The sequence below is a fragment of the Malania oleifera genome, chromosome 5, assembly GCF_029873635.1.
Source record: "Malania oleifera isolate guangnan ecotype guangnan chromosome 5, ASM2987363v1, whole genome shotgun sequence".
NCBI classification, from domain to species: Eukaryota; Viridiplantae; Streptophyta; class Magnoliopsida; order Santalales; family Ximeniaceae; genus Malania; species Malania oleifera.
In genome coordinates this window covers 1080795-1104114 of record NC_080421.1, presented here as the reverse complement: position 1 = coordinate 1104114, position 23320 = coordinate 1080795, and the positions used below count along the sequence as shown (strand labels likewise).

At 37.6% G+C, this 23320-nt stretch overlaps 1 protein-coding gene across 1 annotated transcript; it reads right to left on the bottom strand.

Annotated features, from left to right (window-relative positions):
- Nucleotides 1–14428: 14428 nt before the first annotated feature.
- Nucleotides 14429–21979, bottom strand: LOC131156367 (probable serine/threonine-protein kinase PIX13). The gene is made up of 6 exons (XM_058109996.1): nt 21489–21979; nt 20988–21310; nt 19231–19366; nt 18974–19116; nt 15643–15766; nt 14429–15310 (listed from the first exon to the last, which is right to left on the bottom strand). The coding sequence occupies exons 1-6, from the start codon at nt 21553–21555 to the stop codon at nt 14877–14879; spliced, it is 1227 nt and encodes a 408-aa protein (XP_057965979.1). The 5' UTR covers nt 21556–21979; the 3' UTR covers nt 14429–14876.
- Between the last annotated feature and the right edge of the window lie 1341 nt (nt 21980–23320).

The window sequence follows — 23320 nt, the reverse complement described above, 5'->3', positions numbered from 1 at the left end:
CCCATATGCTACACACATGTAATAGCATATTTCGTCTTACTAAGCGTTGTCTCATCCTAGTGATTTAATATTTTTTAGGTGATCCAGTTAGGCAAGCAAATCAGGCTTGCAGATAGAGGGGACTTGTAACGTCCCTCAATTTCTTAATATAAAATGTCACATAATAGATGGATAAGTCAACCCGAACCCGTGGGTAGTGGGGACACCTGCCATTCACAGCGAAAAACCTAGCAGTAGTAACATAAAATCTCAAACATCCAATCATAAAAGATAATACCAGAGTTATCTACATTTCTGAAATACGTTATTCATTTACATTCTTCCAAAAGATCAAATTAACTCTAGAATCAGACACAAAATAATTTTGACCCTAGTACAAAATCTTACCCTCCTAACGGGGTAATATCCCTACTCAACGGCAGCCACAACCCGCCGATCACTCAGGGTCTCCTGAAAAATTAATTAATGTTGGGGATAAGACACTTCTCAGTAAGGGAAAATAAACTAAATACAGCTGTGAGGCAATATGAATATTTAATACAATTATACGTATACAGTACATTTCATATTTCATAAACGTTCATCCTATCATACTGAAAAATCACATGCTTTCGTATTTTCTAGTAAGTCATATCATACATAAAACATCTGTTATACTGATAATACTAAAAACATATATCCAGGATGAATAGCTAGCTGGTGTCATGTATTACCCCCCATGACGAGTTGTGTAGCCCGAAGGCGGGACCCAGCAATGGCTGGCCGACCACTGCCGAGTCAAATATGTCTGTAAGTACGATGGGTCCGCCACACCCTGGTCCGGACTGCCAGGTGGACGTCCACACTCTACTGAAAGTCACATTGACTATCCATCTCTCATCCCCTCGTGGGATGGTTAGCACTAATCTGAATGTAGATATTTGATCTACATATAGCTACGGTACCGAGCTCCTGACTGAACTAAACTAACATTCGGGTTCTGATAACATATAATACACGATATAATAGCGGCCTCATGCTGATCATTTTCATAAATACATCCTCGTGCCGAAATCATAAATACGGTCTCGCGCCGAAATCATAAATACATACGACCTCTCGCTGAAATTATAAATACGGCCTTGCGCCAAAATCATAAATACATACGGCCTCGCGCCAAAATCATAAATATGGCCTCGTGCCGAAAACATAAATATGGCCTCGTGTTGATAACATAAATACATGGCCTCGCGTTAGAATCGTTTCAGGTATATACATTCTGAAAATAAATCATTTATCATATATTCATCAAAATCATCACAACATAATCCATCTTTTCATAATACCTGAAAACATGTTTTGCTCGTAAAATCTTTCATATCATAATGCATTTCACGTAAAATAATATTAATGCCACACATGTGCTATTAAAAGTCATACTTCATATTCTAAAATCGTGCTTTTCTGACATCTCATACATACATATACATTTTAATCATCATAGTAGTATTTTCCCAATCAAACATTTCATTCATAATAAACAAATATAACATGTGCTTTTCTGAAAATAGATTTACTCATAATTATTAATAATTTGCATGAAAAATAACTGTTTTAATTTATTTCCTTACCTAACTATTAAGAAAGCTCCCAAAATATCCTAAGCTAACCCCGTATGATTTTTTGATCAATACCCTGAAACTCAAAACTCCCAGTATTAAACATCAGTATTTTTATGCGTACATCATTTCCTATAACTACCATAAAGTCTAATTTGGCTTAAAAAATTTTACCTCAACTTAGGGATGATTTTCAACTTCGTTTTCCCAACGATCCGTTCCGGCAAACTCGTAGAGAACTTCTCCAGAAGCGTCGTGGTAGCCCCAAATCTTCAATCCGGTGACTAGCGGGGCCAAAATCAAAAAGAGAAGTGAGAGAGAGGCGTAGGAGAGAGAGGAGCGCTGAAAATGACAAAATATCCCGATTTTCCACTATTTATACTGTCAGATTTGTCGACGAGACACGTCACTTCGTCGACGAATCCTTCAATAAATTCTTCGACGAAGCCCTACATTCGTCGAAGAAATTCAGAGTAGCCCAAACCGCCTCTTGGTATTTTTTCGGTGACGAAGCCCTGTGTTCTTGACGAAATTCTTAAAGTCTTCGTCGACGAGACCGTGTGTTCGTCGATGAAGCTTGGCAGCTTTCCTTCTATTCCTATTTTCATTTTTCCTCCCTCTTTATTATCTAAATTCAACTTTTATTTGGGTTGTTACAGGACTACAGTACTGCCCTGTCTATAGGGTGAGTACTTTTGGGAAGTCACTTTTTGAGTAGTCCCTAGGTACAAGTGAGGGCATTTTGGGAATGGTTATGTATGCATATTTTGAAAAATTCTAACACTCTGGTATTATATATATTGACGTGGTTATATGTATTCTGCTTTCCACTGCATAGGTAGTGTATTGAGTTCTAGATTCCACGGTCCTTATCGAGTCTGCGATGATGGTTTGGTTTATATTAGAAAGTATCAGAGCAGTGAAATTTTACAGTATATATATAGAAAAAGAATAATACGGCATGAAAAATCAGGTCGTTATAGGCAGCCATGAAGGCTCAGCATTCGATCCAAATGGATCTGGAGAGACTCGGTGTAGAGTTGGTAGAGAGTGATCCTCAGGCATTTATTGTCAACTTAATGGTGCAGCCTACATTACAAGAAATGATTAAAGCTACTCAGAAAAAGGACTCAGAATTAGCAGAGGTAATAGCCAGAGTACAGGGCGGTCAGGGAGAGGAATTCAGTATATCGAATGATAGAGCTCTGAGGTTTCGCACTAGATTATGTGTGCCTGCAGATGCTGATATTAGGAGAACAATTTTAGAGGTGGCTCACATATCTCTATACACAGTTCATCCTGACAGTATGAAAATGTATAGGGAACTTTAAAAATTTTTCAAGTAAAGCGGCATGAAAAGGGAGATTGCCGAGTTTGTAGCATAGTGCTTGATGTGCCAACAGGTTAAGGTTGAGCACCAGAGATTGGCGGGTCAATTGCAGCCACTTTTCATTCCAGAGTGGAAGTGGGATCACATATCTATGGATTTTGTTACGGATCTACCATCGGCATTGTATAGTCAAAATGCAATTTGGGTGATTGCGGATCATCTAACGAAGACCTCCTATTTTCTTCCCATCAAAATCAACTACTCCATAGACAGACTGGTAGAGATTTATGTTTAGGAGATAGTCTATTCTCATGCTGTGCCAGTGTCTATAGTATCAGACCGAGACCCACATTTCATGTCACGGTTTTGGAAGAGCTTGCAGGAGATTCTGGGGTCTCAATTATCTTTCAGCATAGCCTTTCATCCTTAGACAGATGGTTAGACTAAAACGATGATCCAAATTCTTAAAGATATTCTACGGGCTTGTGTGCTGGAGTTCGGGGGTAGTTGGACCCAGTATATGCCACTGGTGGAGTTTGCGTACAATAATAACTATCAAGCCAGCATCAGGATGACACCTTATGAAGCGTTGTAAGGAAGAAAGTGTTGTTCCCCATTATACTGGGATGAAATGGGTGAGCGGCGAGTTGTGGGGCCAGATCTAGTGTAGCAAGTATATGATAAAGTTTGGCTCATTAGAGACAAGATCAATGCAGCTTAGAGCTGGAAAAAGAGTTACGCTGATACTCGCTACAGGAAACTGGAAATTTGATGTGGGAGATCATGTGTTTCTGAAAATACCTCCATTAAAGGGAGTTATAAGATTTGGAAGGAAGGGTAAGCTTAGTCCTAGGTTTATTGGTCCATTTGAGATCCTTGAGAGAGTGGGGTCAGTAGCCTGCAGGCTAGCTTTCCCACTTGTTTTCTCCAGAATACACAATGTATTCCATGTTTTCATGTTGAGGAAATACGTCCCAAACCCCTCACATGTGATCAGTTATTGTGAGTTAGAGCTCAAGGATACTCTGACATATGAGGAGGTACCAGTGCAGATTCTGGACAAGAAAGAACAAGAATTGCACAATAAGAAGATTACTTTAGTAAAAGTCCTGTGGAGAAATCATGCGATAGAGGAATCTTCATGGGAGTTTGAGGAGCAGATACGACAGAAATACCTGCATTTATTTAATGGGGTTCAGTAGTAATTAGGAATAGATGCAAGTAAGTATGCAATGTCCCTTTTGAAGGTTAATCGGTACATGTAATAATCTTTTGGTAGTAGGTAGTATTTTGGTTTTAGGAGAATTTTAGTTATGCATTTGTAATCTCCCAAGACCCTTAATGTAACCATGGTATTCTTCCGCCACAGGTGAGGGTAAGTAATAAAATAAGTAGCCATTTTTCTTTAAAGGAGGGTGTCAATACAGATAGTTAATTTCGAGGAAGAAATTTTTATGAGGGGAGAATGTAGAGACCCGGTGAATTATAGCAATTAAATAATAAGAGAAAGGATAAAAGGACATTTTAAAGGAGGAATTCGGCAGGGTCTCGTCGACGAGCTGCGTTCATCGACGAAGGAGCTTCTTGGGCTCATCAACGTGGACATGCATCTCATCGACGAGAAGTTATCGAGAGGGCTATTTCAGGGTCTGAATTTCGTCGACGAGGGGTAAGAGTTCGTCGATGAAACTCCTTCTTGGACTTGTTGACGAGGAGTCGTGACTCGTCGACGAGGCGATATGGACAAGCATTTCTATAAAAGGCCAAGAATTCATTTTCTGCAAGAGAATCACATACAGATTATTTTCTCTCTCTAAAACCCGTCCCCCTCTGCCTTCTCTCTAGATTTTTGGCCTGGTTCTTCACCGGTTCGACAAACTAAAGTTGCCACGCTACTCCTAGGAAGATTCTCTTCATATCTGCTAGAGTAGATCATTGGTTAGACCAACTTGGGCACCATCCCAAAATTTGGGTAAGTTAATTATTTTAAGTTTTATAAGGTATTTGGTGCTTCTGGATTGAAGGAAATGTGTTAGGTGAAATAATACTAGGATTTGTTGGGAAAATGTTGATTTCAGTGTTTTGAGTTGGGAACATCATAGGTGCAGATTTAGTTAGATTTGGGGGTTTCTCAGTAGCCAAGTAAGGGAATAAATTAACTCAGTTTATTTTTATGAAATTTATTATTTTAAAACAGCATGTATTTACAGTAATTATGTTTGTTATATCAGAATATTTGAGAATATTGTTGTTGAACAAGAAAACGGTTTTAAAATATTTAATCAGAATCATATTCAGCTTAGGTATTCAGTTTTAATACTATTTAAAACTCTGTGACATGAGTATCATATTACATATATTATGTTATGTCAGATTTTCAATAAAAGCATGTTTACAACAGTTTTTCAGGAAAACCATAAATAATACAGGAAATTATGGTTTCAGTATTTTATGATAAACAGTACAAATTTTAGTTCAGTATGTTATAATATGCTCGGCACAAGGTAGTGATTGATAGCCGGTGCAAGGCTCTAATTATGTATGTTTTCGGTGCAAGGCCGTGATTATATATGATATGTCAGAATTTAGAAAAATGCTATCAATTTAGTTTCTTGTTAAATCAGTATTTGTAAACGTACTATATGTTATCAAAACCTAGATGGTTTAGTTTAGATCATTATTCAAAGCTCGGTACCGAAGCTATTCAGTTCAGTTCAAATTAGTGCCACCACACTTACTAGTAGAGAGTGTGGGAGATGGATAGTCGATGTGACTTCAGTGTAGTGTTGTAGACGTCCCCCTAGCAGTACGGACCAGGGTGGGGCGGGCTCATCATACTTACAGACACATTTGACTTGGCAATGGTCAGCCAGCCATTGTCAGGTCCCGCCTTCGGGTTGCACAACCCAGTTATGGGAGTAATACATGACATCAGCTAGCTATCCATCCTGAGTAATATTTCAGTACCATCAGTTATGACAAATGATTTTATAATATCTGAAATTCACTATGATTTAGCATGATCATGATTATGTATGTTTTATCCAGTATTATATCATCAATTTTTTATCCAAACATGTGATATGTATTGTTTATCTATTATAGTACGAATATACTCATACCACCACATAATTGATATTAGTTTATATCCCTTACTGAGAGGTGTCTCACCCCAACTTACAAAACATTTCAAGGAATCCAGATAGACAGGAAAACTGAGCTCCACGTCGGTAGAGGCAGTTCATACCACCCCGGTAGGAGGGTGAGTTACTGAGCTAGGGTCAGATGGTTTTTGGATTATGATCCTAGTTTTCCTTTTGGTCTTTTGGAGGATTGTTTATTTATATGTACAGAAATGTTATGGATTGTAGTGAAACTCTAGTACTATTTGTTGTGAATGTAATCTATGTTTTTCGCTGCTTAGGTGTCTGCTGTGTATAACAGGTGCATTCCCGGCACCCACGGGTTCAGGTTGATTTTGCTATATTGGTATCAGGGTAAAATAGGCAGGTCACTACACAATATGCCCAGGGGTTGTTCCATATAAACATGTTTACTGAGATGGTTGTTGAGGAACGCATTTTTGACATCAAGTTGGCGAAGAGGTCATTTGTTGATCATAATAAGAAAGTACAACACGAACAGTGGTAGCATTGATGACAATACTAAAGGTGTCAATGTAGTCAAGACCAGGTACCTATGTGTTGCCCTTAGCAACAAGATGAGCTTTGAGATGCTCGATGAATCGATCGGGAAAGTATTTGGTCCGAAACATCCATTTGGAACCCACAATGTTGGTGTTGGCGAGTCGAGGAACCAAAATCTAGGTACGATTATTTTGTAGGGATTGAACTTCTTCATCAATGGCGGCAAGTCAAGCAGGATTCTTAACAAAAAATTTGAATCCTTTAGGCTCAATGGATGCAAGAAGAGCAGAAAGAGGTCTAGAGAATCCCACAAGGCTGAGATGCGTTGGTGGCAAGTTTTGAAAATGTTGGCTTTGTCTCATGCGAGGATAAGATGGGAGCCCAACGGAGCAACTACAATAGGAGTGCGAGCAATGATACACAACTCAGTGATGGGCTCAAAAGAAGTCGGTCTAAGGTTTAAGTGTGATAGAAATGGACCTGCATGAGAATTAGCTGCCTGCATGCAGTAACTCAGGAAAAAAATATTATTATTATATTAAATTAATTAATTAAATAAATAAATAAAATGAATAGTATGATAAAGATAATAAAACATATTGGAATAAGATATATATATATATATATATGTATATATATATATATATATATATATACATATATTAATATATTATTTGTAAGTAAGAAACTTCTTTAGGAAGTTTAAATTTTAATTTCAAAGCCCCCCCCCCCCCCGGTCGTGCTTCACCCTCTCTATCTCTTTCAACGTCTCTCTCACTCTCTCTATCCTCACACTCTCCCACTCTCTCTCTAGATTATTTCTTCATCCGTAAGCCGAATCAAAAAACGAACACCACCACGAAGTCTCGGCTTCAATCCTTAACAAGTTAACTAGAGTGGATTTGTTGTAGGGTCGTCTTAGGCACCACTCCAGGGCCAAAGTAAGGGAAATAAATTACGTCAGGAATTTTTATAATTTAACCAATTAAATTGTAATATGAGATTATAGGAATTGTATACACGTTTTTCTGAATATTCTAGCATATGAGTTGGATTTTGAATTATTATTATTATTATTATTATTATTATTATTATTATTATTATTATTATTATGAGTTAATTAAATTGGTGTTTGTGAACCTAAGGATTTTACAATAATTGTTATTTTAAAGTTGATCAAATTGAATTAAAGTATTTGATTTATGGATTATTGTAGTAGATTTTCTGAATGTTTTGACCGGTTCAAATTATTGGTTTGATTTATTATACGTATTTTGTAAAGAATTAAAGTGAGTAGGAATTGTTATCTCTATTTTTCCTTTAAATACATATTTGAGTTAAATAAATGGAGGAGATAATTAAACCGGTATTTTCGGTAAAACAGATATTGGGTATAAAATGACATGTTTTCCAGTTTTTATATAATTATGAAAAACACTCAAATCGTGTGGCATGACAAAGAAATTTATGCTTAATTAAAGTTATGGTATTGTGTTGTTATTCATATAAATTGCAATAAAACGTTGGCGGGAGTGAGGAGTTCGTTATATTGTACCTGTTATAAATCGCAATATAACGTTGGCAGGATTTGAGGAGGTCGTTATATTGTCATTTACATAGATGGGGTAAAGCGTTGGCAGGCATGAGGAGGTCGTCTTACTGTTTTACTATGAATAGGGTTGTGTGTGTTGTGACTGTGGAAGTGTGTGAAGTAAGAACATGGGGGGAATGATGGGGAGGAATGCCCTAAGAACCACGGGTTGTGAAGTAAATGTGCATTTTCAATTATGGGTGTGAGTGCATGAATGTGGATTTAATGTATGGTAAATGTGGATGTGTTGTGGTTTATGTGTATTTAGATTCTGTGGTATGATTGATGTTGAATGTGTGTGAGTATAGTTACAAGTGTCCTTAGTGTTGCTGTTAATTAATAAACAAGTATATTTTGTATACACAAACTCATGTTGTCACACATTGATAATAATTTATTCCATCCTTACTAAGAGGTGTCACACCCCATCATACAATTTATTTTTCAGGACCATCTTATAATCGAGCCTAACGAGCTCCAGAGTGGGGTGATAGTATAGCTTAAAGTGGTGATTGTAGAACTCAAATGTATTTTGTTTATTTTATTTTCTAGCTATGTAATATGGATGGAAGGATACATCTTTTTGGGTTGTATAAATTAGTACTCTGGTAATTTATTATGGAGATCTTTCGCCGTTTTATATTATGGTATCAGAGATTTATTTAGAATAACCTGCTGAACCCCACTTTCGGGTTCAGGATGTTACACTGCAAATTAAGACTCATCCACTGGATCAGAACAAATAATATATGGGGTGGATTCGAATTGATGAATGTGTTAGGAATATGGTGCAGCAGAAGGCAGGGGTATGTCTGCATAGGGAAGACTGGGTTCCAAAAAAATTTGAGATTAGGAGGGAGGATATGGGTTGATCCTGGGAAGTATATATGTTGGAATGGGAAGTGGTTCTGAACAAATTAGACATGTCAGGCAATATAAAGTCTAGAGGTGGTGGGGTCAAGACAATGAAACCCTTTATAAGAGGAACTGTAACCCATAAAAATGCAAAGAATACTACAAGAGAAAATTTGTTAGTCATGTAATCACATAAACAAGGATAAACACGACAACCAAAGGGGTGAAAGTATTCATTATTTGGAGAGGAACCATACAAAAATTCAAAAAAAAAAAAGTTACCTCCGTGAAACGGTACGGGCAAACGATTGATGATGTAAGCAGCAATGCTAAAAGCGTCAACCCAGAAGTGAGTAGGAATGAGAGAATGGAAAATGAGGGTCAGGCCTATCTCTGTCACATGACGGTATTTCCTTTTGGCGTGACTATTTTGTGTGGGTGTATATGGATAAGAGAGTTGATGATGAATGCCAAAGGTACTAAGATGTGCTTTAAAGCAGTTGCTAGTGAATTTTGCACCACCATCAGTTTGAAAAATTTGTATACAAGTAGAATGTTGATTTTCCACAATTTTTTGAAATTGAAGACAAGTATTATAGAAGTCACATTTCAATTTCAATGGGTAAAGCCAAGTGAAACGGGAATAATCGTCAACAAATAAAATATAGTATGCAAAACCTAAATTTTACTTTACAAGTGAAGGGCCCCATATATCGCAATGAATAAGATCTAACACTTTTGACGATCGATGTTCATTACGAGTATAAGGCAAACGGTGATTCTTAGCAATTTGACATGTACTACAAAACACAAAAGATGACAATAAAGAGCTAAGATAAAGCTGTGTTTTTTTTCACAAGTCCAAGGCGAGCATGCCATAAATCATATGAAGCATGAAGAGATTTATTTTGGAGGATAGAAACAAAAGCGGAATTTCCGCGTTCTAGCACATATAAGTCGCCATCTTTCCTATTTGGCGATTCTGAATAGTGAAAAAATTATTAGTAAATGTAATGGATAACGGAAAATCAATCGTTAATTTACTAATGGACAAAATATTTTTAGTGATGTGAGGAACAACCAAAACAGCTAATAGTTGAAAATCAAAGGAAGGTGAAATTTTACCGGTGTGGGTAATGAGTAGGGACACACCATTCTGGACAATAACACAATCCTTACCCATATAAGAAGTGGACTGATCCAAGTTGGATTGGGCTGGAGTCATGTCGTCCGAAGCCCCTGTGTCTAAATACCAGTCCGAGGCCTCATTTCCGGAGATGGAACACAATGATGTTAGGGCTTCGACAAGTTGAGCTTTAGAGGCATGACCATGGGGATCATATCTTTGCCTGCATCGATCCGCATAGTGATCCTCCACGCGGCATATTTGGAAACGCGAGGGTGCGTCTTCTAGAAGAGGAGCGTTCCTGTCCTCTTCCATAGCCACCAGTTCGGCCTTGTTGGTTGGGGAGGAATTGTTCCTCTAGTTTGGCTTCGTAGGGTTGCAATGAGTAACAGTGAACACTGCAGTGGGCAGGGCAGCAGGCTCGAACAATTTTTGAAAGAGCTTAAAGCTCTTTACTTTGGGCACCAAGTCAAAAAAACAGGGTAAAGGGGTGAGAGCCATTTGTGTCGTGGAAAAGCTTGAGAATTCTGAGCCAAGACCTCGGAGGAACCAGTGCACCTTGTTGGTGCCATCAACGAGTTGTCTGATTACGTGTAGCTGAGCACAAAGGGCCTTGAAGGCTCGGGCATACTCCGAAATTGACTTGGCGCCGCGTTTCATGAGTTGCAAATCATCCTTGAGACAGATTTCACGGGCCTTGGAGCAGTGGTTGAAGGTGTTCTCTAAGGCAACCCAAACCTCGCATGAGGTGGAGAGACCCATGACTTCAGCCATGGCCTCCTCAGTGAGGGAGGACAATAGAAGGCTAAGGAGACGTTGGTCTGTAGTTTTCCATGCCACATGTTTGACGTTTGGTGTCTAAGACCATAGGGTCAAAACGGGGTGGGGGCATCCACATGGCCGTTAGTTCTTGGCTTTCTAAGAGAGGAAGCAATTGACTCTTCCATAGGAGATAGTAGGAGGAGGAAAGTTTGATTATAACCATGTAGATTAGGGTGTTGAAAGGGAGAAGAGTGGAGGGTTCAACAATCATAGGAAGGGAGGTAGGATCGTGGGAGGCTAATCCGCAAGAGCTTTGATACCATGCGAGTGTTTGGAAACCATCACACCTTTCAGTGGTGAGTCAATTTCATATATAGATGTATTTACATATTCGTATATGTTAATTACATGTATTGATTGATTACAAATGAATGGAAAGAACTAAACTACGACAATTACAGGTCAATGAATATACAAATGAAAAGTCTTAGATTAAGGTAGATGATCCACAACATGATTCTCAATAGGAAAGAAGGCAACATTATCGACTCTATAAATTACTTAAAAATCAAATCATAGAATCTATTATGCGAGATACACGTTTGGAAATTATTTTCCATTTTATGATCATATGTCTATAAAATATTATTGTACTGCCCTACAAAATATTTTATCAAAATATGCACATACCCTAACTCCTATATATAATATATATACACGTTTTTCTAGATAAAAAGTTGCTTTTGAATTTCAAAGCAGGCTAGGTAGGCCGGGGAAAAGCTGGCACCTCTGATAGTAGGTCCTGTGCATGAAGTGTCTTTCCTTTTCCTGTTATCGTGGAATCCCTAGTTAAGGTGTGCGTATATATATATATATATGTGTGTGTGTGTGGACTAATTAGTTGCATATATATATAATTAATTAATTGCTGTTGGGGTTGGATTCAAAAGTGAGATTTGATTATAAATTTTTACTGCAAGTAATTAAGAATATTGAAATAGTGATGCAATTCAATATTTTGTTTATGTAAAGGACAGGGCAATGCAAATAATTATATATTTTCTTTTTTAGGTTAGAAGAGCAATACAATGAGATATTTTATTTAAATCTCATAAGTTTTTTGTTTTTTTTCATTCTATCTTTTCTCCTAAAATTGGAAATTATTGAGTCGTAACTCATATTTAAGAGGTATATATATATATATATATATATATATATATATATTTAAAAAAAAAAGAGGACGGCATCTCCTAAACTTTATTAGAAAATCTTTCACTTATGGCGAAGGAAAACCGTGATTACTTAAAAGGTATATATTTGAAAATTGTTATAAATGGGAGATCTCAGGCATGCACGTGACATCTTTGTGTACTTAAACTGTTATAATATTAACCACAATTATCAATGTAGCAAGCAATTAACATTATGTGTTCGAAACCATATATAACTCGATAACAATCAATTTTTTTTTGTTATCCGTAAGTATATATGTTGATCAAAAGAGAATATTGTATACACTGAGCATACCCAGGACAAGGGGAACCAAGCCCCACTCACAAAAACAAAGCAATACAAGTACTCCCAGAACTAGGAAATGTAAAGCCCGAAGCTAATTTAACTACGGGCAAAACTAATACACAGAACACCTAAAAGTACAAATCAAAAACTCCCAAAGGGGAATTAGTCTAAAGTGAAGAGGTCATATCTATCATAAACCAGCCTATAGGTATGACTTTGGATCACTTTTAGCAATTCCTCCGGCCAATATCCTTTCCTTCAAATTTCTTTCTATTTCTAAAATGCCAAATAAAGTAAACAGTGGTCGCCAAGCAAACTTTCTTTCCAAAAGCTTGAATCCCAGTGCCTTTAGCTTTCTTATAAAGCCATTCTAGAGCAGCTTTCAGCGTAGTCATGGCCCTAGTAAGACCCAACCAATCACGAACCAAATCCCAAGCAATTTTAGAGAACCTGCATTTAAAGAACTGGTGTTCATTTGTTTCAACATCTGCTTTACAAAAAACACACTCACGGTTTATACCATCTCCCATCAGCTTGTCATTTGTAAGCAGCTTCCCTTTGATTCCAAACCAAAGGTGAAAGCATGTTTAGGCGTACTCCCACACTTCCACACCTCCTTATGCCAAGGAACCAACTTCCTTTATCTTTCCAAAAATTGTAAATATGAGAAGTAAGGATCTGTCCATCACTAACCCACTGGTTTAGTAAATTTCCAGCAGCCAGCCGGTCTCCACAAACCTGCAGAATTGGGTTCTTTAGATCAACAAGTTTTTCAAATAGAGGGGAGTCATCATGGTTTGCTACCATCTCCCAAAGACTTGAACCCTTTAGATAAATCTGGTGGATCCATTTAGACCATAACGAGTCCTTCTTTTCCTGAATATTCCATAAAGTACAAGTGAGGAGGGTTTTGTTCCGGGCTTTTAAATCAAAAACACCCAGGCCCCCTTCATTTTTAGGCAAGCAAACAGACCTCTTTCCAGGCAACTAGAGGCCGCGGGAATTACAGAGTTAATCAATTCCAACTTTCCCGCATAGGATATTGTGTGATTTGGCCAGCCACTCAGAAGGCCAAAAATCCTATTAATCAAGGGGGCATAATGCATTTATTCAATCTAGAAGCTGCTAGGGGAATCGCTAAATATCTAAAAGGGAATCCTCTTTCCTGGAAATTTGTACATCTTTTGATTTCCTTCAAATCCAGCTCCTTGATTCCAGCAGTGAGCAAATTAGATTTCAAACTGTTTGCTACCAGCTTAGAGCATCTTGAAAATTTATCTAAACACATCATAAGCGAGTTCACAGAGCTAGGAATGCAATCAATTGTTAATAAGATTAAGGGAGGCATTGATAGACCAAATTATGGTAACATTAATCCACTGCTGTGGCAAAGGCTTAACTCAAGTATGAGCCAACTTGTGATAGACAATTGCTATTTGGGCTACTATAGCATATGATGGATTTTGAGTAGCACTTTCATTATTAATTATGACCTTTCATATTAGATTGGATTTATACATTTGTTCTACCAATTTAACTTCACCCCATCTTGTAATATTCATTATTCTCCTCCTAACTCTCTTATGATATAAATTGAATCATAACAGGGCATCTGGATGGCTACGACCAAATATTTTTAGAAACAAAATTATAGAGACCACCTGCAACTTAATTTATGGACTCGGAGCAAATTTGTACAGTGACTAGTGACTACTAAAAACACACAAAGAACTTCACTCTTTATGTATTTATCTATCAGCTCATTTTCATCAAGTCTCTCTCTCTCTCTCTCTTTTCTTTCTTTTAATCAATCATCTACGGGAGAGAAGGAGACAAACAGAGAGTCCAAAGGGTAGCCATCCACCCAGATAGCTATTCCCTAAATATAATAACAATGTATATAGACCGTCTCCGCCAAACAAGAATAAATATGTAGCTTATTTCTTTAGAGAGAAATGGCATTCCAAACAGATAGTTAAAAAAATTAATCATTTCCCATCATTTATTGAAGTAATGAATTTTATTAATTATCAACAAACTAAGTACCTATATAAATTAAAAGGGGTTGGAACATGACTCACGCGGCTTACACCCACCTTCCAAGCATTCTCCTCGGAGAAAAACAACATATTGATATGAATATGATTTTCCCACATCTTGTCCTATATATGGTTCCCATATTAATCACAACATCATTAACATCCCCATTAACTCGGAAAAAAAAAAAGAATATTAACGACCCTCAGCATCTACTCAAGCACACAAAACTCACTAGACTGACCAAAATATGAAGTAATTAACAAAACACTCTCCAAGACCCCATAATACAGCATATGCAAAACAAGCAGTAATAAATCTTGATCTTTGGGTGTCTTCTAAAGCAACACTGGTGCTAGAAATAAAAGGAACACCATCTGTCATAGCAAGAAGCCAGCACCTTTTCCCTTGATCAGGAGTAGGGGTGAATTCCAGCCTCCTTGGGGCGAAGTGGAGACGGACGGTGCAAAGGCTGTTGGCCACGTCTAACGGGTACTACAGGACGAGTAGAATTAGTTCTGCGTTCCTTCAGCTTGTCACCGCCGGCTTCAATCTGCTCCAGAGTCTCCAGAACTACTTTCATTGATGGGCGCATTCTGGGTTCAGACCCAAGGCATTTTAGAGCAAGCTGAGCAATTTCGGTTGCAGATTTTGAAGGGTATCTTCCCTCTAAGCGGGAGTCCATTATAGTTTTCAACTTTCTTCGGTCTGCTAGGTATGGTTTTACCCAGTCTACGAGGTTGTGTTGCCCACTCGGGCGGTTTGTGTCTAGCGCTCGTAACCCAGTAAGGATCTCAACCAAAACAACACCAAAACCGTACACGTCGCTCTTTACATACAAATGCCCTGTATCATAATTAATCACAACATGTACATGCAAACATATATATTAACGTCACAAAGAGCGCTTTAGGTTCAGAGCAGGCTGAGAGATTTCAGTTCAAGCCAAGGTAAGCCAGTACAGTTAAAAGGGTGAGGCTGACAATTGTTCAGTGTTAACTGCATGTTTGGTACATAGTAATGGAATGGAATTGAAAGAAGTGGAATTGAATTCATTACTTGATTTCATCATGCTTTTCATTCAAATTTTCATTCTATTCCATCAAGCCCGTCCCACAAACCAAACATGCTTTAAGAGTACTATTGCAGCCTGGGAAAAAAAGTGTGGAGAGTATTACCTGTGGCCACATACTCGGGAGCAGCATAGCCATAAGTACCCATTACCCGCGTCGTAACATGCGAATGACTGGCTGTTGGACCCAGTTTCGCCAAGCCAAAATCTGATATCTTCGCATTATAGGACTGCAGTAGGAACAAAAGTTAGAACAAGCTTAACAGACTTGGGCATTCTTCAATAAATCTCTAACTCTAAAAGCTATATTTGGATTAAGGAACAGAGCATGTGAGAGAGAAAAGGAAAGAAAATAAAATGAAATGGAAATTAGTTTTTCACTGAATTTTATACCTCAAATATGAGCAACGATGAAAACATACGCAGTCATGTCGTGTTAGAGAGAGAAGCTCTCTCCCTCTCTCTAGGAGGGACGCACGGCTTGGACTGAATCTGCTCACTGAGTTCTTGATTTGTTCGGCCATGGGGAGAAATTCAACCTCCAAGGCTATTTCAGCATTTTATTTGTATAAGGAACAGAATTCTGCCCTTGATTTCATCGCAAATAATGGAGCAAATCAATCTCTTTGGGCAGGAAAGAATATTCAATAGATACGAAAGGAGGTTGACAGACTCACTGCAGCCGCCAACCGATTTTCACCATTGAAGGAAAATGGAGCTTCTTCCGAAGATTCAGAAGATGATGAAAGAACCAATGAGATTGTAAACCCAGTTAACAATTCTCAAATCAGTTCAAATGTTAAGGAAATTGCAGATCTAAAATTGCAGAAGGCTACGGGGCCCAAAGAAGCCCCATCAAGTAGCAGATCAAAATTTGAAAATTCAAATCTGAAGTTGCAGAAGGATACGGGAGTGATTGAATCTGCTTCCTGTAGCAGATCAAAGGAGGAGGAGGAGGTAGATTCTGGGCTTTGCAGTGAAGAATTTACCTCTGAATATGAAACTGAGACAGATGGAGATCGCGAACAGAACCCAGGGGAATCTTCCTCTGTAGATCTGGACGGAAATGACGAAGAACAAATGTTTGGAACAGTTGGTTGGACCGTCCACTGTCCTTCTGGTGTTCATGCACCAGGTGCTCGATGCAATGACACAAAGGAATCGGGAAGGAAGACAACTATTCCCTCAAGTAATAAGAAGACTGGCGCAGGTGTTTGGGCGCCTGTTGTTCGACCAAATGCAGCAAAGGGAGCAGATGTTCGTCAACCATTAACCCCTGCAGGTGTGAATGTCTCGGTTCCTGATTGTGCTACTGCAGCTTGGCATCACAATGTGAAGAATGCAGAGGTCCCAAAGGACATGCATGGGAAAGGTGGCAAGCAATACTCTGTTGGGAATGTTGTAATCTCAGTTTGCACTCCAGGTGCTCAACAAATATCCACAAAGGGAATTGCTGAAGGAAATAGGGGCATAGTTGAGTCTTTTGATACTAGTGCACCAGGTGTTCGATTAAATGCTGCAAAGGGTGCTACTAGGGTGAATACAAAGAATGCTAAGGGCAATGCAGGGGTTAGTATTAATTCAACTAAGAACCCTTCAGGTGTTCGGCCAAATGATGGCAAGGACTTGGCAGGTGTTAGTAATTCTAGTGCTTGTCAAAATGCCACAAATGAAGGTGATAAGGAGTTCTTCATGAAGGGGAACAAGTTCTCTTGGGCAGGTTTATTTGCTAAAAATAGGCACCAACAGAATCGTGGTGCGGTTCCTAAATTTGCTACTGTTGGTAAAGAAGCTCAAATTGATGATGAAGACTTTAACGATACAAAGAGGGAGTGGGAACACAGCTTGGTGAGATTTTTTGCAGGTAAATTTCCAGGAAAAGCTGCCCTCAACCTAATTATTGAATCTTGGCATGCAAAGGTTGAAGTTTTTCACCATGTGAGTAGTTGGATTATTTTAAATTTTGTAGTGAAGAGGACATGTTTCAAGTGCTTACAGGGGGCCCTTACCTTGCATTTGGCCGTCCTCTGTTGCTTAAAAGGATGCTAGACTTGTTTCAATTTGATATGGAGGATCTAAGCATTCTCCCAGTTTGGATTCAGTTGAGAAATCTCCCCCTTGAACTCTGGTCTTTGAAGGCTTTGGGGAAAATTTGCTCTATTTTGGGTACGCCTGTGTATGCAGATAAACTTACCCACTAACAGGGAAATACCTTCATACACGAGGGTTTTGGTTGAGATTGATGTTTCAAAGGACCTGGAGAAGAGTATCAAGGTTAGACTCTCTAATGATCGTTCATTCACCCAAGATATAGTTTATGAAAATGTTCCTAAGTTCTGTTGTTACTGTAAAACCCTTGGCCATGTTGAAAGAAATTGTAAAACCAAGAAGGAGAAGGAACCGTTGGAAGCTAGGAAAGCTTGCCCGGGTGATGACCAAGGAAAGAAGACCATTGAACCTATTGTCACTGAGCATGTTATAGTTAAGGGTATACAATCAGGCAGTGATGCAGGCAACCCTAGTACTTCTACGGTAGATGCAAAAGCACCAGCAAAGGACACAAGTCTGCATTTGAACGCCAAGGAAAGTTGCACTGCAGGTGGTTCCAAAAGTAAGTGTTCTACTGGGTGCACTGCTGCAAACTCTACCATAGATTCTTCCTCTAAGCAAGGTAAAGGTGAAATTGGAAAGATTAAGGATAAAGGAGAAACTCCCCTTGAGACTACAGTTAGTGGCATAAATCAAGGGGTTGATAAGGCACAAGGTTGGACTGTTCATCCTGTGAAAAGTAAGAATAGGAATAAGGGGTCTAGACCACCTTGAGGTCTGTTGATCTTTCATTCCCTTTGTTCTCTGGATATGCCCAAATTTGATTGTACTCACTAGGTTTTTCCTAGTTTTAATGCTGCTTGTTTTTTTAAGCCTTTGTGCCCTGGGTATGCCCAGGTTTGATTGTACTTGCTTCTAGGTTTTTCCTAGTTTTGTTTGGGAGCTTTGGCCTCCCTACTCGGTGTATGTTCGAGGTTTTTGTACATATTTCATTTGATCAATACAATTTACCCTTTACTGATAAAAAAAAAAAAAAAGGATGAAAATATACACAAATGTTATTGAAAATTAAGAAAAAATTTAAGGTCAATGACATGTAAAATAAAAGTTGTGTTTGTAGGTTTGCAATATATTTTGATTTCTTTCTCATTGTTCTTGATTATCAAATAAGAAAGGGTGGGTTTCTTCATGTTTTCCTTTCATTTCCTTTCCTCTTCCTCACTTTTCCCTGTTCCAAATAGAGAATGAATGCTCCTTTATGCCATGTAACAAGTTTACCCTTTCTTTGAACTTCATGAGAAAAGCTAATACAGGTTTAGAAAATGGTTCAGTTTCCACATTGATAAAAATAAAGATTACTTCATTTAATGGATCATATGGAACCGTACCCCATCAAGGAGTATATTTGAGGCCTTGAAGTCCCTATAAATTACTTGTCTATCTGATGTGTGCAAGAAAGCGAGGCCTTGAGCTGCACCGACCGCAATCTTAAGCCGTATTTCCCATGGAAGTGGCTGAACAGCAGAGCCTCCTGCGCAAGCGATGTGTTTAGTTACTAAACAAACTCTCTTCCCAATAAACAGTCTACACATGCTTCAACATCTTGCAAGTCATAACAACTGAATTAATTGTAATTTGTTCTTACTTCCAAAAAGATGGTTTTCCAAGCTGCCCTTCTGCATGAATTCGTAAACAAGGAGCAGCTCTGAGTCCTCCAAACAATATCCCAACAGCTTAACAAGGTTAGGATGAGAGAGCTGTCCTAAGAAATTCACCTCCGACTGCAATTGCATAATGGCTGACCAGTTAACCATTTGTAAAATGTCTAGATCAATATTTATGTAAATTATGCTCAAATAAATCCATTGATATAAAATCAACTTATGCTGCAGTTAGATATAATATGCTTAATGAAAAAAGGAACACACATTTTACACACTTCAATACTACAAATAAAATACAACAACAACAACAAAACCAAGCCTTAGTCCCACTAAGTGGGGTCAACTATATGAATACTATAAATAAAATCACTATGTAAAATCTTAAATGGTATAATTAGGCGTAAATATTCTTAAACTATAGCGGAAGCCAGGTGCTATAAAGTATAAGCGCGAGGAAAGCTGAACTGGGAAATCAATCACATTCACCCGTCTGGATGGACAACAAACTGAAAAAAGCACAATTACAAACTTCACCCACGATTACTACTCCACACAGTTTGATCTGCACAGCATCATGCATTTCACAACAACACTTTTAACACTTAGTTGACTTAGCTTTCTGATTTGGTTTATGAATTTTCCTCTTTTTTGCCTCTTCTCCTTTGTTTGGTCATTTTTGGGAAACAACATGGTGGAGTTTGTGGACACTGGCTGCTATATATATCTTAGAATGGGAACATATCCATCATAGCTCCAACACTTTCCACATAAGCCTTCACCAGGTTTTTAATTGGCAAGATAGTAATTAAGTGGCCATAGATAGTAATTAGGTACCAAAGCATTTTTGGCAATAATAAAAATGATGCGAGCACAATTAATTCTTCATTAAAAGCCAATAGAAATCTCCTAGGAGGCATCCTGGTGATTAGAAAGGTGGGAAGGAGTACGGGATAAGAGACGGCCGACCTACGCCCAATGTGGGGCTCCAATCAACCCAAAAAAAAAAGTAAATAAAGAACCCATAGAAGATCCTCAATTAATCACTTGTAAAAACTAATTGGATTCCCATATAGCTGAACAAGGGAGGGGATAATTCAACAATGAGGCAAGTGCACTAGAAAAATGCATCCCACCTACCACAATAATATTTAAGAACAAAAGAACACTAAGAAACAAACTAAAAGAAAAAAAAAATGATAATAAGCTACAACTACAAGATATAGAAAATGAAAACAATCTTTGTAGAAATGCAAATAGCTCCTTTCTTTAGGATTATAAATGAGATGCACACAATTAAGAAACAAGCTTAATACTATTTAAGGTTACAAATGGCAATAATACTTATAGGACAGCTTAATTAATAACATTTAAGCTGCAAACGACAAAAGAACACAAAGACACCAGCTAAAAAGTTAAAGCAAAATAAGCTGAGGGATATAGATAATGACAAAATAAATGTAGGACTGCAATAACAAAAGAACCAAGGTTTGGGAGCTCAGAGGTTGGATTTGGATTTTAATGGATTTGGATAAATGCAACACCAAATTATAGAAGTTTCTCCAAATCTACACAAATCCAAATTGGAGACTGAAATATATATATATATATATATATATATATATATATATATATATATGAACACAAACAGTGTGAGAGTATAAGATCGAATTTCTTAAATTGATTAGTCCTTTAGTTCATGATTGATAGATAGATTTGAGTTGAGTTGAGTTGAGTTTACCTGCCACTCTTGATATCCCTGGAAGCTCTCAGAGTTGAGTTTTTTAACAGCAATTACGGATCCGCTGCCGCCCTTGGACGCCTTCTCATCAAGCCAACCCTTGTAGACTTTCCCAAACCCTCCCTCTCCCAGCAATGTGTCATTCCTGAAATTTCTAGTTGCGGACTTCAATTCTGCGAAGGTGAAGATCCTCATGTTAGGGGTAGACAAGATCTGCCCGTTGCCAGATGCGTCATCGCCGCTGGATGCCGAGAACCGGCTGTTCCTGGAAACACTGCTAGTTCCCGAAGATGATGTTGTGTTGCTTGTCGTCTGAGATATCCCTGTTTTGGTAGCAAGTGTTTCAACGGATGTGCCAAAAGAATTTAACTTAGTCGGAATATTGAAGAAATTCTAGAACGATGCAGCAGAAAAACAACACAACCCAGTTGAGAAATCGAACATATTAACGCATTATGATGAGAAAAATGGAGAAACATCATCAAAATCGGCGTGGGGTACCTGAGCTGAGACGGTCGTTGGCGGTAAGACTTGGTTTAACAGCTGGAGAACCCCAGCAAATCCCCATCTGAAACTATCTGAGACCGCGCAGCCACAGAAAACGGAAAGGGTTTTCCTCTCTGCGAGTCGAAGATGAGGAAGAAGGGGAAATTGGGTTCTCGTTCTTCCTTGTATTTGACTGCGGATGAGTCGTGTTCGACCCGGTCTTTGATCCAGTTTGCTCTCAGCGTCTTGGTACCTTTCCTCCCATTGCTCCATTTCAGCCAACTCATATTTTATTTCCTTTGACTGGAATCCTCTCTCTCTCCGTCAAACCTGTTCCCTGTGCGCCTCTGCCCATTTTTCTATTTTTGAATTTATCCCTTAAAAGCGTTCTCTTCTCTTCTCTTCGATTCCTCAACAGTGAAAATGCGAATGGGAAGTGACTGCACTGCAAAATTCAAACCCAAATTTTAAATTCAAGTTTGAACTCATGTAAATTTGAATGCAACAAAGCTTGACGAATTTAGATTTAAGTTAAAAAAAACTCTAAATTCGTTGAATTCAGATTTCAATAATTCTAAATAAAAAGTAACATAACATCAAACTAAAAATTTTGCTTAATGTTCACGTAAATTTAAATTTTATGCTCCCAACAAAAAAAAAAAAATTAAGCTTTGACATCAGTTATTTGCAGAAATTTTATGCTCTGGGCAAAAAAAATTTAACCTTCGACTCTAGTTATTTACAGAAATTTTATGCTCTCAGCAAAAAATTTAAGCTTTGACTCCAGTATTGGTGTAAATATTTTATTCTTCAATCATTCTTTTTATCATTATTTGAGTCTCTGTTTTTCTTTTCAATTATCAATTTTAAAAGTGTTCTTTTTCTAACGAACCGGCAAGTGACAACAATGGGGGACTGCACCGGATGAGAAGGCTCTGTTCTGCGCGTTCAATTCTATTAAAGTCAAAAGAGCCGCGTCAGACGTAATACAAGAAAACAAACATCCTTAACCTTTGCGTCCCCACCCTAATTTCTCTAACCCTAGAAAAAATGGATTTTCTAAGTTCAACCCAGGAAGGGGATTAAGTGCGACAGGGCAAACAATTAAACAGAGTGAAAATTGAAAGAGATCACATGCAAAAATCACTATCACAGTTGGGCTCTGTTTTCAACTTGAGAAACAGAAATGAGAAAAGAGAGAAAACCTTTTTAAAAATTCAAATAATCAAAGCCAGTTTTTATTTATTTTTTTTTTTTTATTAATCCAACATTTTTGCAAAAAAAAAAAAATATAAGATAATAAACTTATAGAATTCAAATTTCAAATTATGTATAATATTATTTTTTAAATAACTTGAAAAAGGTGAAAGCAAAAAAAAAAATTGCAATTAAACAATCCTATATTGCTTCTTGTTTGATTATTATGAAAATATATTATAAACTAATACTAAATTTTATTTAATATTTACCCTGCCTTTGGGAGCACATAATTCAAGTTTTGTTTGAATTTGTATGGGTTTGGACAAAATATAGTGTAAAATTATACTAAATTTTTTTTCAAATTCATACCAATTCAAATTTAAAGTCTCATACTATTTTAATTATTTTTTTAATTTTTATATTGTGATCAAACATTAATCAAGCATCAATTCTTATGTCATTTGATTTTAGAAAAATTATGTTCGCCAAGGCAAAGAGCTTTTACATTATTTCAATAAACATACTAAATGCCGCTTATAAAAATAAATAAATAACTTATACCACAAATTAACTGCTGCACCTTGAGTCGCCATTTTTTTTTCCTTTTGTCAAAATTTTTACTTATTTTTTTGTGACGCAAATAGTTG

What these genes read in the sequence shown, in the direction of transcription:
- LOC131156367 (XM_058109996.1), bottom strand. Translation starts at nt 21,555, where the DNA reads ATGGGGATTTGCTGGGGTTCTCCAGCTGTTAAACCAAGTCTTACCGCC. An exon ending in CAAATATACTCCTTGATGGG is followed by an intron (nt 15,767 to 18,973) that starts GTACGGTTCCAT and finishes TTCCTACTGCAG; the next exon opens with TCCTATAATGCGAAGATATC. An exon ending in TCCCGAGTATGTGGCCACAG is followed by an intron (nt 15,311 to 15,642) that starts GTAATACTCTCC and finishes ATTATGATACAG; the next exon opens with GGCATTTGTATGTAAAGAGC.